The sequence below is a fragment of the Dipteris shenzhenensis genome, chromosome 33 (assembly GCF_047967505.1).
Source record: "Dipteris shenzhenensis isolate YYH24624 ecotype China chromosome 33, Dip_SZ_1.0, whole genome shotgun sequence".
NCBI classification, from domain to species: Eukaryota; Viridiplantae; Streptophyta; class Polypodiopsida; order Gleicheniales; family Dipteridaceae; genus Dipteris; species Dipteris shenzhenensis.
The window spans coordinates 14390906-14404859 of record NC_141628.1 but is presented as its reverse complement, the minus strand read 5'-3'; the positions used below and the strand labels follow the sequence as shown (position 1 = coordinate 14404859).

General features: G+C 52.4%; 1 protein-coding gene across 1 annotated transcript in view; it reads right to left on the bottom strand.

Annotated features, from left to right (window-relative positions):
• The window catches only part of LOC147879729 (putative methionine--tRNA ligase), a 35495-nt gene extending 22103 nt beyond the window's left edge, over positions 1 to 13392 (bottom strand). Inside the window, exons 1-4 of the mRNA XM_087371580.1 lie at positions 13193 to 13392; positions 12794 to 12938; positions 12550 to 12703; positions 12251 to 12406 (exon numbers count right to left, since the gene is read on the bottom strand). Of these exons, the coding sequence (XP_087227706.1) occupies positions 12251 to 12406; positions 12550 to 12703; positions 12794 to 12938; positions 13193 to 13301 (564 nt within the window). The 5' untranslated portion in view covers positions 13302 to 13392. The remainder of the gene's footprint in view (positions 1 to 12250; positions 12407 to 12549; positions 12704 to 12793; positions 12939 to 13192) is intronic.
• Positions 13393 to 13954: the final 562 nt, after the last annotated feature.

Here is a 13954-nt window from a genome sequence, read left to right as displayed (position 1 = left end):
CCTGTGGCTTCTTACCCACAAAGGTCTTCCAGTGGGGAGCTGGTTGAGGCAGATAGGCCAGGACGGTTGCTGTCAGATTTGCCATGCGGATGAGGAGTCACCAAAACACTGCCTGTGGAGCTGCACGCGCGCCCAGGAAGTGTGGAGGTGGACTTTCGGGCTTCTTACTCGTGCAGCACCAGAGCTAGGAGTGATCACTTGGGGCGCGTTCAGTTGGTGCAGCACCGCACCTGGTCTTCATCACTTGTTCGAGGCATGCCAGCAGGACCCCACTTTCCTTATCACACAGGGGACGTGGGGGCCGCTCGAGGGTATCCCACAGCACCTAGCAGAGGCTGATACAGGAGTTCGGGAGAGGCAGCCAGTCTGGGAGATTATCAGCAGCATTACAGGATGGCACATCTGGACCTCGCGCTGCGCGCAGATCCTCGGTGGCACCTCCTTATCGACTGCCCAGATCATGGCGGAGATTTGGAGTGAGATTATTCATACCCTCAGAGGCCAGTGGGACCAGATTCAGGGAGACTCCCGGGCTGGTCAGGAGAAGCGGAGACGCTTCCTCCAGGCTTGGGACACACAGAGCCTCTTCTTCGAGCAGACTACGCAGGGCCTTCGGTGGCACTACTCACCACCCCGATGGCTGTTCATTCACACTCAGCATATCCCTCCGTGAGAGTATGATTTATTATGCTACCTTTTGGGCTGCGTCCAGTTTGTGAACGCAGCCCGTCAGCTATAAGCTGACCTCTTGTATCTTGTTCTCGAAGTAATATAATTAGCACTGTTTTTTCGGCAAAAAATGTTAGAGGACGGCCATATTGTGGAGGTGGCCCTTATGGGAAGGGGCATCTTCTGGCTCAAACTCTCCAGTGCGAAAGCTGCGAGCAACCTGATTGCTGGCTCCCCCACGTCAGTGGACGGGAAGATTATCATGATAGTCCCGTGGTACCGTGGGTTCAGCGCAGCAGATTTTGATGCCCGATTCCGTATACCTCGCCATCCAGTGACGCTGGTTTTTCCTGGTCTTGCTGCTGAGCTGTGGCCGATGTTAGGGACCTTGGTTCCCACTTCGGCTGGGTTATGCACGATACCTTCGCCGATGCGGTGACTACGGCAGGAGCCCCCCGAGTCCGTGTGGCTGTGGCGGATCCTGCGACTCTCCCGGCAGTGATCGAGATAGTGACAGGTGCCGGCAGCATCACCCAGAGCATGGTAGTCACCGGACAGCCAGGACAGTGTCTGAGGTGTCACGGCTTTGGACACCTGGCGGCTGCCTGCCCACGTTTCGCCAGCTCTTCTCGGCCCTCCCCGCCTCCCCCCGCTCCGCCCCCTCCTCCCCCCTCCGGACAGCCACGCCAGAAGGAGCAGAGGCAGCCGGAGCCCGGACCAGAGCTAGCTGGCGGCTGGATTGAGGTTAGAAGAAAAAAGGGAAAGAACAAGAAGATTTCTGACAAAGGCAAGGAGGCAGAGGTTACCCCACTTGTAGCTGCACCCCAGAGACCCGATAGGCAGCCGCCCTAGGGACTTGGGAGAGCATCTTCCTCGACGGTAGCCCGCCCTCCACAGCCTCAAGTCCCCCTTTCTCCCTCTCCCCAGCCTCCCCCCCTCCAGCCCCAGCCCGTCCCCCAACGGCACCCCCTGCCTCCCGACCCGCAGCTTCAGCCCCTGCGTCCTCCTCAATCTTCTTCCCCTCCTTTTCAGCCCCAGTTTCAGTTGCAGCCCCATCCCTCCCCCCCCCGCCTCTTTCAGTTCTCCCGCAGAGCAAGCTGCTCCATCGGTTCCCCAGCCGAGGGCAGTTCCCGCTCCCCCTCCTCCTTCTCCACCGCCAGCCGCCCCTGAGGAGTCTGAGCTGCTTTTTCCCCAGCCTCCTCCCCCTCCCCCTCCCCCTCCGCTGATAGGACACCCGGAGTCTCCACCACCTCCGGTGCAGGCTTCTCCGTCCGCTAGCCCCTCAGTGGCAGACTCGATGGGCCTCAGCCTCAGGAGAGAGAGCTCCCCCGCAACTTTTACAGATCTGGCCCCTGGGACTACTTGGACGTGGCCGACCTCGGGACCTTTCCTGCTTGCCTCGACATCAGTATCTTCCTGCTCCGCAAAGGGGCGGATGGGAAGATAGCCGCCTTGGCCCCTAGGGATGGCCCTAGTTTTGCTTTCACGTTCCTCAGTGACGGCTCCGAGACCTGGACAGACGACTCGGTTTGGGAGGCTCTCAGGGAGCAGACGCATGCTCAGATTTGTTCCTGGATAGGCCCGTCCGGTGGGCACCTTCTCGAGACTCAGTGGTCCGAGGGTGACGTGCGCCTGCGGTGGCGTTGCGCTGCCAAACGATTCAGACTGATTGTGATCCTCACGCCCCCCCTGTCTTGGCCCCTCCCCCAAGATGTCAGAGCCTGGACGCCTCAGAAACTCCGTGCTTTCTACGGGATGTCCACCTCAGAGATCTCAAGCTGGCTCGAGAAAGCCTTTGTTCATGGTACCAAAGGCCTCTCGCCTTTGCTGAAGGTGTTGAAGGACGGGCAGGACGACCCCGCCTCCCCCTCCAAACCTTCCCATAAGCGCCAGCGCCTCTCCTCCGAAGTGTCAGCTTCTTCTTCGACCTCGACCGCGAGCAGACAGTTGTTCGCTGCCTCCCAGTCCTCACCATGAGCCTACACCTCGTATCCTGGAATGTGAACGGGTTTCACTCTTCTGGCACCCGTGGTCCCAGGAAGCTCATTCTGAGACAGGAACTTCAGCCAGCAGTGATAGGACGTGTGGATGTACTTCTGCTACAGGAACACAAGCTTTCGGCGGCTCACTCCCGTAGATGTGGGAAGATCCTCACTGGTCGCTCTCACACTTATTGGGAGCCCTCGATCGGCGCACTGGGGAGGAGTGGTGGTGTCTGTACTTCCGTGGGAGAGCAGCTAGCCCAGGGAGTTTTCGATCATGGCACGTTGATTCCAGGTCGTGCCCTTTGGGTAGGCCTCGAATTAGAGGGCTCCAGAGTTGGAATCCTCAACATTTATGCCCCCACAGATCTCCGTTGTAGAGCCACCTTCTGGAGGACACTTACAGGGATTCTCCCAGACATGGATTCCTGGATTGTTGGAGGTGACTTCAACAATTTGGAGACCTTGGAGGACCAGTAGGGCAGAGGACCGGAGTTTACAGGTATGGCTCAGGCAGAGCAGTCCGCTTGGGACTCTTTTATCTTTGCGACAGGAGGAAGGGACTGTTGGCGAGACCCGTCCTTCCGGCGTTGGCACGGGAGCTTGGACTTCTCGTGGGGTTTCCGCAGGGAAGGAGGCAGACTCCTGGAGAGGTTGGACAGATTCTATGTTAGTGATTGGGCCATCAGCAGAGGCGGTCAGGCCGGTATAGTTCCAGGGACGACACTCTCCGACCATGCGCCGGTGCTCTTATCATTAGATTCGGCAGCTCAGACCCTTCCCCCCCGCTCATGCCGGATTCCCGATTCCATTTTCTCGAGGGAGGACGTGCGCAGCAGTATTTGCGATCTTTGGGACAGAGACTAGGGCGAGTGCGAGGACTTGGTTGATTCGGTGGCGCAGGCGTTGCAGGAGTCCAGCCAGATCTGCCAGCTCGCAGCCCTACAGGTTCGACAGGAGTGGTGGGGTAGAGAGAGAGCCCTTCGGAGAGACCTCGCCTCCATTCAGCGGCTCCAGCAGGCATCCCCGAGCTCGAAGGAGCTTCGGATCCAGGCCCTTCGAGCCAGAGCCCTTCTTGAGGAGACACTCCAGCGTCGCTCAGAGTTTTCCTATCACGCCTCTCTCTCCTTCTGGGCTCGGAAGGGTGACCGGATGTGCAGGGAGTTCTTCAGGACACATGGCCAGAGAGCTGCAGGTGATCAGCTTCGGAGTCTCAGGACAGCGTCGAGACACATTGTCACGGATCCGGGAGAGGTCTTGGGACTGGCCACCGACTTTTATAGGACCCTTTTTCAGCAGGAGCCACTTGCTCCTCGCACTCGTCGTGCCCGCGAGGAGGTGTGGAGACACACTCCTTCCTTGGTCCAGCCTAGCATGCAGGCGACGCTGTTGGCACCGTTTACCACGGATGTGATGCTGGAGGCCTTGATGGCCATCGATGGACAGAGATGCCCAGGTGAGGATGGGCTATCCCGGGCATTCTTCACCTCCTTCTGGGACCAGATCCATCAGCCCCTCTTAGCAGCTTTTTAGAGGATTTTCAGCAGCGGTTATATGCCAGAGAGCCTCTCCTCGGGACTGATTTGCCTCATCCCGAAGGGAGGAGATAGACAGGAGATCCGTCAATGGCGCCCGATCACTCTCCTTACCACTGCCTACAAAATCCTAGCCAAGATGATCAGCGCCAGAGTCCGGCCTCTACTTCCAGACATCATTCACGACACTCAGACAGGCTTTGTTCAGGATCGCAGTATTCTGGACAATGTCTTCACCTTTTCAGAGGCGGCAGAGTGGGCTCAGCACAGCGGATCACACCTAGCCATCCTACTTCTCGACTTTGAGAAGGCCTACAATCGGGTGGACTGGTCCTTTCTGGAGGGGACTCTGGAGCGGCTAGGTTTCCCAGCAGGTTGGATTCAGGGCATTTCAGCTTTGTACAGGACAGCCTCTAGCAGAGTCATCATTGGAGGCAGGTTGGGAGAGCGTTTTGGCTTGGAGAGATCAGTGCGTCAGGGCTGCCCCCTTGCCCCTTACCTGTTTCTCTTCTTCGCCAAGGCTATGACTTACTATCTCCGGGCGAGGTCTACAGGGATCAGGGGTGTTCGCCTCCCCCTCCGGGAGGACACGGAGCTCTTGGACTCGGAGTACGCGGATGACACAGCCCTGTATGTCCAGGACGACGAGTTGATGCTGGAGAGGGTGAGGTTGGCCCTGGAGGTCTTCTGTTCGGCTGCTGGTGCGAAAATCAACTAGAACAAATCAGTTGGTTTCCTCACAGACCCCGGGGCGCGTTCTCAGTGGGGGAGGTTTTTGGGTTTCAGGTGGATCCCGCGGGGAGACGGAAGCTGGCTTTCTGGAGTACTGCTAAGCTTTCCCTTGCAGGTCGTGCCTTGGTAGTCAACCAAGTCCTCCTTGCCACGGCTTGGTATGTGGCTTCCTGTTGGTGTTTCTCGAGATCCAGTGTGGCACAGCTTAGGAGGCTGGTTCGGAACTTCCTTTGGTCCGGGGAGGATGGCCTCAGAGATACCAGAGCCAGGGTTGCTTAGCAGACAGTTATTCTTCCGCAGGCTGAGGGAGGCCTGGGAGTCATCGATCCAGAGCTGCAGAGTCAGGCCTTGCTAGGCAAGTTAGTCATCCGTGGTTTGACCCCGGGGGGGCAGACATGGAAGATGCTATTTCAGCAGGGGGTCGGTTCTTGTGTCCCGCGACGAGGTGGAGAGTGGCTCCCGTCCCTCAGGTGGATCTTCACTTCCGCCCCACTTACTCAACCCCGTTCCCCACTCGTTCGTAGCCTCCTCATGGTTTGGAGGCGGCTCTGCCTCAGTCTCATTCAGTCCCCTCCCCGCTGTCAGGAGGAGATTGATCGCCAGCCGCTCATCTGGAACGATCAGGTCAGAGATGCCGAGGGCCTTCAGTTGGGGGAGAGATCACACATCAGGTGGGATGGTTGGATGAGGGGGCCAGCCCGGTCCCTTCGAGTTTGGAGGGACACGTACAGATATTTGGAGACGGCTGATCTAGCAGACGCCGCTGGAGGTGTTCGTGGAGCCCAGGCGAGACGCACGGAGATCGACGGCGCGATCCCAGCTGATTGGTTGGTTCCACCGGAGCCTCAGATCCTCATGCCTGGTGACGACCGTTGGCTGGGACAGTTCACCCCCCGCGGCATCCCACTGGTGGTCGCAGGACGTATGGTCGACTCCTCTATTTCTTTCTTCGCGGTTATGGGGGATGGACGACTCAGGAGAGAGGATGCACTCATCGACCCCCTACTCCCATGGCAGAGGGTTCGGATCGTAGGCCTTTTGGGGAAGGTCTGGCGTACCGACCCTAGCATTGAGCAAGATCAACTGCAGCTTTGGCGACTCTAGCTCTGGGAGGGGCGGGCCTTGTCAGAGCTTGAGTGGGACCCAGGAGAGTGGAGCTGGCCAGAGGTTGTGACAGGACAGGGACCGACCTCCTTCTTCGCCTACAGCACGACTTTGGGCAGGCGAGTTCTTGGGAGGATGCAAAGTCGCCCCCCACCCAGCGGCCTAGCTGGTATGCACAGGGTATCTCCAGATTCTTTTTGCAGGCCTTCTGGAAGGCCTTGTGGGAGAGCTGGCGGCCGCGGAAGATCTCCTACTTCCTGTGGCTTCTCGCCCACAAAGGTCTTCCGGTGGGGAGCTGGTTGAGACAGATAGGCCAGGACGGACGATGTCAGATCTGCCGTGTGGTTGAGGAGTCACCAAAGCACTGCCTGTGGAGCTGCACTCGCGCCCAGGAAGTGTGGAGGTGGACTTTCGGGATTCTCACTCGCGCAGCACCAGAGCTAGGCTTGATCACGTGGGGCGCGTTCTGTTGGTGCAGCACCGCACCTGGTCTACATCACTTCTTTGAGGCATGCCAGCAGGACCCCACTTTCCTTATCACACACGGTACATGGGGGCTGCTCGAGGGTATCCCGCAGCACCTAGAAGAGGCGGATACAGGAGTTCAGGAGAGGCAGCCAGTCTGGGAGATTATCAGCAGCATAGCAGGGTGGCACATTTGGACCTCGCGTTGCGCGCAGATCCTCGGTGGCACCTCCTTATCGATTGCCCAGGTCATGACTGATATTTGGTGCGAGATTATTCATACCCTCAGAGGCCAGTGGGACCAGATTCAGGGAGATTCCCGGTCCGGTCAAGAGAAGCGGAGACGCTTCCTTCGGGCTTGGAACACTCAGGGCCTCTTCTTCGAGCAGACCTCGCAGGGCCTTCGGTGGTGCTACTCACCACCCCGATGGCTGTTCATTCACACTCGCTTTATCCCAACGTGAGAGAGTGATTTATTGTGTTACCTTTTAGGGCTGTGTCCGATTTGTGTACGCAGCCCATCAGCTACAAGCTGACTTTTTGTATCTTGTTCTTGAAGTAATATAATTAGCACTGTTTTTTCGGCAAGTAAGAACTCACAGGTAGCGATGCTTTCCAAACTTCTTATTGTATTCTTCCAAGTTCCTGTAATTTGCTGCATCTAGCTTGTGCGAAGCTGTCAAATATCCGTGGTGGTGAGCCAAGCAGCTGAAAACACTTGCTTGAACTCCACCCATGTGGTAGGAGCTCTACCTTGTAAAAGCAAGTCGGTCCACCACTAAAGTGCATTGCCTTTGAGAAAGGTGGCTGCCTTTCTTATTTTTGACGATTCGGTGAAGTTGCCACCGGCATATGCTGCATCAAACTGCTGGACAAAGGTCAAGGCCTTCAGCATGTCCTGCATTCCGTTAAAAGTTTCGAACTTTACTGCAGCCCCACCTTCTTTGAAGTCCTTCAACTTGCCCTTGGATGCAACATTGTCATACACAAAAATGAGGTGCCATTGTCTGTCCCATGCTCTGTGCATTACCGCCAATTCCCATGACTAGGTTGACCACTCCAGGTCACGTTCCCTGCATCTGAGGCATGTTCTTTGAACCACTCCTCATTCCAGGCATTCCGTGCTGCATCCACTGTTGGCATACATCATGTTTGCATTACCTGCTTGCATACCTCCCATCATAGGTTGCTGAAAATTCTGCCTGCCAGGTTGCACACTTGCCAAGTAAGTTCCAGGCATACCCATCCCCTCTGTAACCTTGTCCTTGATTAACGGACTGAAAATTGTTGGCTTCTTGGGGGTTTCCCATCCTAGGACCACCCTTGCAAGGTGAGGAGAGGCACACTCTGATGTGACAGCGGGATCAAGCTCGCAAGGATGGGAAGTGGGCAGTGGTACGAGATGGGCGACTCCTTACAGGCCCCCGTTGGGTACCCACCCCTTCTCCCACATAGGGGGCGGGATCTATGAGACTTAGGAAAACGAGACCCTATCCTGTACCATTTGGAACTGTAATGGGACCTTATGGTCAAAACCAGGGAATTTCTTGGAATCCTATACAAGTCATGACATATATTCTTTTTATATAGAGACACACCAGAGTCTAGAGCACCCACTACCAATAGTCAGTGAGTACATCTGGGAGATAAGACCAAGGACACATGCAGGGTACGAAGTTCAATAGTAGTAGCAATGCTTTACAGGTCCTCTCTTTTTGGGACCATCTCAGTAGAGAGGAGAGGCGCACATTCCAAATTTCTCTGGATCGGGATCCGATGCATAGACACAAGATTTGTTCGTTGCAGTATGATCTATTCTCCCTGGGACCTCCCACTTTGCCCGAGATATCCGAGAGGAGACTGAGACGTCACCGTATGTTCTCTATCCTGACATTTTTGATTCCTCAAGCTACAGGGAAGTCCTCCTTGTTGGAGATTTCAACGTGAGGACAAGCATGCGTCAGGTACCACTCCTTGACTTCAAAGATGATTATGTCTACTGCCAGACATTGACTTAGAGGACACATGTATGATACAAGTCTCAGCTAATAGGCGGCCCTCAGCCACATCTTATGGGCACGCATTGTTAGATCTAGGCAAGATGCACGATCTTATTATCCATAACGATCTTGATAGATGGCCCTCCTCGAGTAGTTTTACTTGCTTCCCCCAAGAGAGGGGCTCTAGCGTGGTCGACTACATGGGATCCTCTGCCTTCGCCTCTCATATCACTAACTTCATTGTTGCACCACCTCCTCCCGGGGCCGACCACACATATCTCTTCTTTCGTATCTCCCCACCAAATCTCGCAATACCACTCACACCACCAATCACTCATGCCACCTATCATGATATACACTTCGACCGTAGTCTTTAACCTAGGTATTCAGCCCGCCTGTATACACGTCTCACAAACATTGATGTCATACCCCTACTAGAGGACCGCAAGGCTCGCTCCACTCATTCACCGCCACTTGGGACCATCGGATGGTATGATGATGAGTGCAAGGCTCTACGCTGTCACCTCAAATTTGAAACAAAACACAACCTTCCAAGCAAGCCAGAGAGGATAGGTGAGTATCATCGATTGGTGCATAGAAAGAAACAAGATTTTGTTACTGAAATGAGAAGGAACTACTGAACATCCTGTTTAGTAGCAACTCCAAGGACCTTAGAGGAGATTTTTGGAGCAGGGTCCCCTTCACCCCTCACAAACACTCAGGTTTGGTATGATTATGCACGCACACTATATGACATTCCACATCAACCTACTCCTGACCTGTCACACACCTCGCCCCACCTCTTACGCACTCTTCACTGAGGGGGGTGTTAAAGATGCCATGATGAAGCTTCATAATGGCCGAGCGAGAGATCATGAGGGACTATGCACTAAATTCATTGCATATGGGATTAACATCCAGCCCCGATCCTAGCGAAGCTCTTTAATGAAGTTGTTTGCCTTGGCTTCCCATGCACCTAGACTCTCAATACCATTTCACCCATTCACAAGGCAAGGGATCCTATGAGCCGAGAGCCCGGAGAACTACAGGACTATTATGATCAGGCATGTCACGTCCAATATTTATGCATCAGTGCTTGATTCTAAGGTCGGTCGATTCGCAGAGATACTAAGTATAGAGCAGGAGGGGCAAGCCGGGTTCCGAAAGGATCACAGGACCATGGATCACATTCTCACACTCAGGTTATCATTGAGGAGACGAGGGCGCAGAAGCCGAGGGCCTATTGCTGCTTTAGGTGAGGGGACCGAAGCAGAGGGCCTATTGCTGCTCTGTGGATTTCCACAAAGAGTACCAAGAGCCCACCTCATCAGAGGTTTGCAAGAGTTGGATTACAACCAAGAGATGGGCGGTCATGGCACTTTATAAGAGAGCCTCGAGTAGAGTTCCGACCGGAGCTGGATGGATTGAGCGGATTATGGGTACTATTGGGATCAAACAAGGGTATACTCTTTCACCAACCCTATTTGGCCTCTACATCGATGAGCTTGAGACATTTATGCAAACACTCGGGGGATCCAACTAGTGCTTTGATTCAGATTTTATTGTACGCAAATGATGTGGTACTCCTATGCAGAGGATCTCAAGAGACACTTAACTTGTGTGAGTCGCATGATTTGAAGGTCAATCTTGGTAAGACCAAGGTCAAGAACTTCAATCCATCCCGGGCAGCCATACATAGAGAGCAGTTCACCTTCGATGGATCATCTTATCTTACACATACTTTGGGGTTCTTTTTCCTGGCCCTATTTTACGATGAGACCGGCGATGCAAGCATGTCTAAGCAGATGATATGCTTCGCTCACCAAGCTAGAGAGACAGTGCTTCCACTCACACTTCCAAGACCCACGGACCAAAGCCTCATGTTTGACTCCTTTGTCCGACCAGCGGGGATGTATGGCAGCCCTTGTTGGGGGCTAGATCTCTTAGATACAAAGGGGGCTCGTGTGGAGCACCTACATGTTTTCATGCTATCATAGATGATTCACAATAAGCCGTCAATTCCTCACCAAATCATCCAAGCTGAGTTTGGGTCATCTCCACTGCAACTTGATGTGGCATTACAAGTCATCACATATCTATATCGAGTCAATGATATAGGGACTGCACTTCTGGAAGTCGCAGACTACCGTGGCTGGCATTATCCTCCTCTATGGCCCTAGCAGCTACAGGTGACCAAAGATACTATCCACACACAAGCAAGTGGTTCGAGCGACTAGGGCTCCACATGGATAGACTTCCTTCCTTCCAATACAGCATTGACACGCCATTTCTCCCAACAAGTATCACGAGGCTAACCAGGTCATACATGAGGATCTTCTACAGCTAAACACATTCCGGACCTAGTTGGAACAAAGTAGGCTCCAGTGAAGCTCAACTTCAACAGAGATCATTGCCTACGCATTTCAAAGGGCTTTGTTGACCCTCCAAGATATATCTAGATTCACCTACCCCATTCACTGAGGATCTCTATTGAGCAATTCCAAAGCCCAGTGTACTATAAGATTCTAGGGCACTTCTATTGTCTCTTCATAGATAGGTGTGGGCTGGTATCCCACTTCCTCTCTTTTCCAGACTAGAGATGCTTGGCCACCTTCATTCACAAAGCAATCACACACCAAGAGCACCTACTTAGATCACAGAGACGAGCAAAGCACTCTGGTAGACTCTTCGCATAGTTTTTCCATCCGGACCATACTGACTCACACCCCACGAGCCTCCGGCACGATCGTGACCCAGAGCCAACGGACGCGACAAATCCTGCAGAGGATGCACAAATTACACATGGATGCATCCCCTCCTTGTTTAGAGTTTGAGCACAACCGACAAGGTCACCATAGCCCCTGTCAGACGCAGAGCCATGGCCAACAGACTACACAGGACTGCATCCACAGGCAGTCGGCAGCATTCTATCTCTGAATTCATGCTACTTAGATCATAGAGACGAGCAAAGCACTCTGGTAGACTCTTCTCATAGTTTTTCCATCCGGACAATATTGACTCGCACCCCACGAGCCTCCGGCACGATCGTGACCCAAAGCCAACGGACGCGACAGATCCTGCAGAGGATGCACAGATTACACGTGGGTGCATCCCCTCCTTGTTTAGAGTTTGAGCACAACCGACAAGGTCACCGTAGCCCCTGTCAGACGCAGAGCCATGGCCAACAGACTACACAGGACTGCATCCACAGGCAGTCGGCAGCATTCTATCTCTGACTTCATGCTACCACTCCCCCATCGTCCTGATGGGGGAGGGGAGAGGGGACTGTAGCCACGATACTAGATCGGATTTCACATTGTACTCTGATGAAAACAAGTTTATAAGTTAAAACAATGAAACTACACTTATGTTCTCACATGTACCCAATTGACAACTATGATCAGGGTTTTGCAAGATTCGGGGAAATCCAATGCTTAATAAGATATAAAACCCACTTAATAATAAGAGAGAAAGAGAGAGAGAGAGAGAGAGAGAGAGAGAGTTTATTAAAGTCTTTGGAAGACCGATGGGTTTATGAGACCGAGAAACCCGGTACGAACAAGCTGAAGGGTGGAGCTACTAAACGAGCATCAACACCCATGCTAAATGCTAAATGCTACATAGTCATAATAATATCAGTGATACCATCGTAAACATCAATATCGGGATGATCAGATATCTACAGCACACTACACACAAACGGCCTGGATAATATATATGCACACTCATGTCGTTCGACAGAATAGAAGAAAATTGGTGATACCTTGCATCTGGGATTAATAAGTTCTGTAGGATTGAGAAGGTTGCCACAGTTTTCACATTGATCGCCTCTTGCACCATCATAGTTACACCCAGGTCTGGGACAAGTGCCCACAACAAGTCTGTCTGCTAAAAAACGTTCGCACGTGTCACAGTAAAGCTGCACCAACATAATCACATGTTATTTGCATTGTTAAGAGATCTCGACCTGTTCTTTGTAACAGTGGATTAGCTCAATCCTCTATAAGGAGCTATCATCTAAACAAAGTATTATTCAAGTTTCAATCAATGGAAACTTCTCACTTGCTCGATTTTGTCTTCGATAAGTTGACCTCGCTCCAGCAACCTCCAGAAAATTTGCTGAGAAATGTCAGTCTGCTCTGCTGTAGAGGTCCTACCAAATTCATCGAAATCTATATCGAACCAATCGTAGATTTCCTTGTGGATTGCATGATACCTGATAGTTTTGAAAGCTCGTGAGGGCGGAAAATACATGGTACGATTGCAAAGGTGATGTACGCATAGAATGGGAAGCAGAGAGTCCTACTTATCACAAATTTCTCTTGGCGTAGTTTTCTCCTCCATGGCCTTCGTTTCCGTGGCAGTGCCATATTCATCGTTGCCGCAGATGTAGACTATGTTGTAATCTCTTAATCTGCAATACCGTGCAAACGTATCTGCACTCAAAACGGCTGCAACAGAGCAAAACAGGAAAGATGAGGACTGAAGTGGTGATCGCTTTCAATAGAGGACAAAAACCCTCGAGCACAAAGACCTGGGCGGACATGAAAGCATGCAAACTGCCACTAATCACTCCCTGTTCTTCTTCAGCTGGAGAACGTTAGATATAAAAAATACACAAGGAATAGATTCAAAACTGTGGTAGAAATCAGGCAGTAAAAGATGCAGAAAAAGCAAGTGCGTGCAAGGGAAGGAGAGGGATTACAGCCAATGATGTTGCCAAGGTGGGGGACATTGTTAACGTAAGGAAGAGCGCTGGTGATGAGGATGTTCCTCTTCCCGGGGAGGGGGGATTTGAGCTCGCGGGCTGGCATTGTGAGAATTCAAGAAAGAAGCTTGAAGATGAAACACCAAAATATGAAAATGAAACCACTGATGAATGATGAAGATGATGAAGATGATGATGAATTCAAAAGGCCTAAACCCCAACGTGCTAATTGAATCTACCCTCCTTTGCGTAACTTGTACGTTGCTTTGTTGATATTATTATATTATTATGTCATTTGCTAATGCTAATGCTAAGAGAGCATTCCCACGACTTTGAGAATTTTGTGCATTCCCAGACTACAGGGGAACAGCGCGAAGGTCGATCTGGAGAAAATTGTAGCGACTTTCATGCACGGTTCAAACGCTCTTCACAGCTTGAAGGCTCCATCGATTGGATCCAACGTACCCGAAAATCGCTAACTTCACCGAAATGTCAGATTTTAATGGGAGCCTAGATACAACCGATGAAGAAGGCGCATTGGGTGGAGAATTTCTATTCTTTGGCTTGCCAGCAAAATAGCTCATAGAATTTCCCTACGTGCGAATGCCCTCTAAAGTCATGCATTACACATAGGCTCACCCTGCCGAGGCGCCCATGAGAATGAATACGACAAGGCGTCAGGTGTGATCATTCACACCACCCCGCGGTTATCTCTTTAATAGCACTCCCTCCATAGATGCACTGTTATACGAAGGATTG